Source organism: Acomys minous (genome assembly GCF_964271855.1).
Source record: "Acomys minous genome assembly, chromosome: 10".
NCBI lineage: Eukaryota > Metazoa > Chordata > Mammalia > Rodentia > Muridae > Acomys > Acomys minous.
This window is the reverse complement of record NC_140491.1, coordinates 119,539,692-119,542,623: the sequence shown is the minus strand read 5'-3', so window position 1 is coordinate 119,542,623 and position 2,932 is coordinate 119,539,692. Positions and strand designations below refer to the sequence as shown.

Sequence of the window (2,932 nt, the reverse complement as noted above, 5' to 3'; positions counted from 1 at the left end):
TATATCATAAGTAAAGAACTTCAAAAGAGGCTGGTGAACTCTATTTATGTTTGTTATTTACTGCTGGCCTTGTAGCCCACCCTTGAGAGAGGTTTGTTTCCCTGGTGAGGATCGCTAGGGGGGAGGAAAGCCTATCTTTTTTTATTTATATGTGGCTATCTATTGGAAGAGCTTTGGGGTTAGGTGTGGGAGCATGGGTCTACCTCTCCTCTCAGCTCTAGGACCCCAATTAGTGCAGACCTCCGCAGGCCCCGTGCGTGCTGCCCAGACCTCCGCAGGCCCCGTGCATGCTGCCCAGACCTCCGCAGGCCCCGTGCGCGCTGCCCAGTGCCTCTGAGTGCACAACTTCATGGACAGTGATGTGTTTTCGTCGCCTTGCTTCCTTCGTGTCCTCCACTCTTTCTGGCTCTCACACTCTCACCACCTCCTCTTCTGCAGAATTTCTTGAGCTTTTGGGGAGGGATGGAGACATCTCCTTAAGCAAGGCTACATAAGCTGAGATCAACATGAAGTCTGGACCCCAATGTAGAATATGGAGACCTATCTCCAGGGAGACTGTAAGACCATCAGAACTGTGCGGTTTTACATTAAAAAAAGACTTAACCTGAAACTGTACACGTGTTGAGAATTGACACTTCCCTTATCAAAATTATTTACCTTACCTAGGCAGAGTCACGTTTCATCTTGCTGATAATTTCAATGAAGTCATTTTACAGTGTGGTTCAGAAGATAGAACCTTACCAGCGAGTAGCAAAACACATTCATTCAATAAAGACAATTGTTTTGACACATTAAAGAACTACTATGTACTTGGAAGAAAGATTTTTTTCCCTGTTGCTGTAAATGGATTTGTACGTTTGTTAAGAAGAGCAGTGCAACAGGTGATGGTCTAAATATCTTTTACTCTCTTTTCAAAATTAGCTGATAATTATCTTAAATTAGCAATTGAGCTCATGGCCACTTCATGGATTTTATGTCTTCTGTTTTGTCATAGCTCTCCTCAGAGACCCTTTAACATCCTGGTTCCTTAAACTGTAGATTAATGGGTTGAGCATAGGTGTCACTACAGTGTAGAACACTGCAATGACCTTACCACCAGCCCTGGAGGACTTGGACTGGGGTCTCATGTACATAAAGATGGCAGTTCCATAGAATAAGGTCACAACTGTCAGATGGGAGGCACAGGTGGACAGAGCCTTATGCCTCCCTGAGGATGACCTCATCCTGAGAACAGAAAAAAGGATCCGGGCGTAGGAAACAATAATAAGCAGGAAAGGAATGAAGACAATGATGATGCTGAACACAAAAACCACTAGCTCAGTGAGTGAGGTGTCAGTACAAGCCAGCCTCAGAACCGAGGGAACCTCACAGAAAAAGTGGTTCAGGACATTTGGTCCACAATAGGGCAAACTCAAAGTGAGAACATTGATAACCATGGAGCTCAGGAAGCTACTGGACCAAGAAATGGCTGCCAGTTGGACACAGGTGTTTTGGTCCATAATAACAGTGTAATGAAGAGGGTGACAAATGGCTACATATCTGTCATAAGCCATGACCCCAAGAAGAACACATTCAATCATTCCAAAGGAGAGCGAGAAGTACATCTGAGTAGCACAGCTGGCAAACGGGATAGTCTTCTTACTCCCCACCATGTTGGAAAGCATCTGTGGGACATTGGTAGATGTGTAGCAGATGTCCAAAAAGGACAAGTTCGTGAGGAAGAAGTACATGGGGGTCTGCAGGCGAGGTTCTATCTGGATAATAGTGATGATGATGACATTGCCCACCACTGACAATATATAGAAAAGCAAGAAAACAAAAAAGAGAACCAGCTGTGTCTTGGGATCAGATGACAGCCCCAGAAACACAAACTCAGTCACAGTAAAGTTTACTTTTCTATGATCCATCTTTTCAGGCTACCTTTCTTTCCTAGAACCAGGCAACTGGCCTGAGAAGCAAACGTCCAGTTGAGCAGTATTATAAAACAGAGATTTAAGAAAATAGATAACGATCTTTGTCTTGGATGAGATCCTAGATGTTTGAACTTTAGTGTAATTGGGAAACTGCCCTTCAGTTTCTGGAGAGGACTTTCAGATGATATTGCAACGCTCAATCCATAGTCCAATACAGTTGATCAGAACTTGCCTTTTCTAAAATACAATTTCATTTTGCCAGTCAATAATCACCCCCATGTTCTAGTCATCCTCTAAAACCTTTGTCACAAATCACCAACTTCAAGAAAGGTATGGCTCTGGTGACACACACCCTTTAATCTCAGAACTCAGGAGACTGGGGCAGGCATATATCTGAGTTCAAGGCCAGCCTGGCCTACAGAGCAAGTTCCAGGGTATCCAGGCCTATGGGGCTACAGGGCTACAGGCCTGTGCTGAGAAACCAAATTCTGCCTCAAAAAAAAAAAAAAAAAAAAAAAAAAAAAAAAAAAAAAAGAATCTGGAGGGGAACATCAGCCATAGAGACAGTAGTGAAGGCCTCTACTCTGTGAACTGCCTCCTATTCAGCAAGTAAAACTAAACCAAGGTTGCAACATGTGCCACACCACAGCCACCCTGATATGTCTTACACTGCATAGCCACCCTCACTCCCAGAACAATATGCACTGAAACCAGGTAAATCAGGCATGAGGCTCACAAGCAACTAATACCTGGCCCTCCTCACTCCCCACTTTCATGCTGTATGGTATGGGATGGCCTCATGTTTACATAATAATAATAATTTAATGAGAATTTTAAGATTTAAAGAAAATAATATCTGAAGAACTTTATGCAACATATAGGAATCGATCTTTAAACATATTTAATGCTAGTGATACTAACAAAACATGAGGATGCTACTTTTACCTTGAATTCATGACCATTGTAAATGAACAGCTTTACTGAAAATTGTTTAAACATGTTAAAGTTAGTAGGAGGTT

At 42.7% G+C, this 2,932-nt stretch overlaps 1 protein-coding gene across 1 annotated transcript; it reads right to left on the bottom strand.

Annotated features, from left to right (window-relative positions):
• Positions 1-971: 971 nt before the first annotated feature.
• Positions 972-1,907, bottom strand: LOC311606845 (putative olfactory receptor 2B8; the record flags this gene model as incomplete). The annotated part of the gene is made up of 1 exon (XM_084798253.1): positions 972-1,907. One exon carries the CDS (start codon positions 1,905-1,907, stop codon positions 972-974), a length of 936 nt encoding a protein of 311 aa, XP_084654379.1.
• Positions 1,908-2,932: the final 1,025 nt, after the last annotated feature.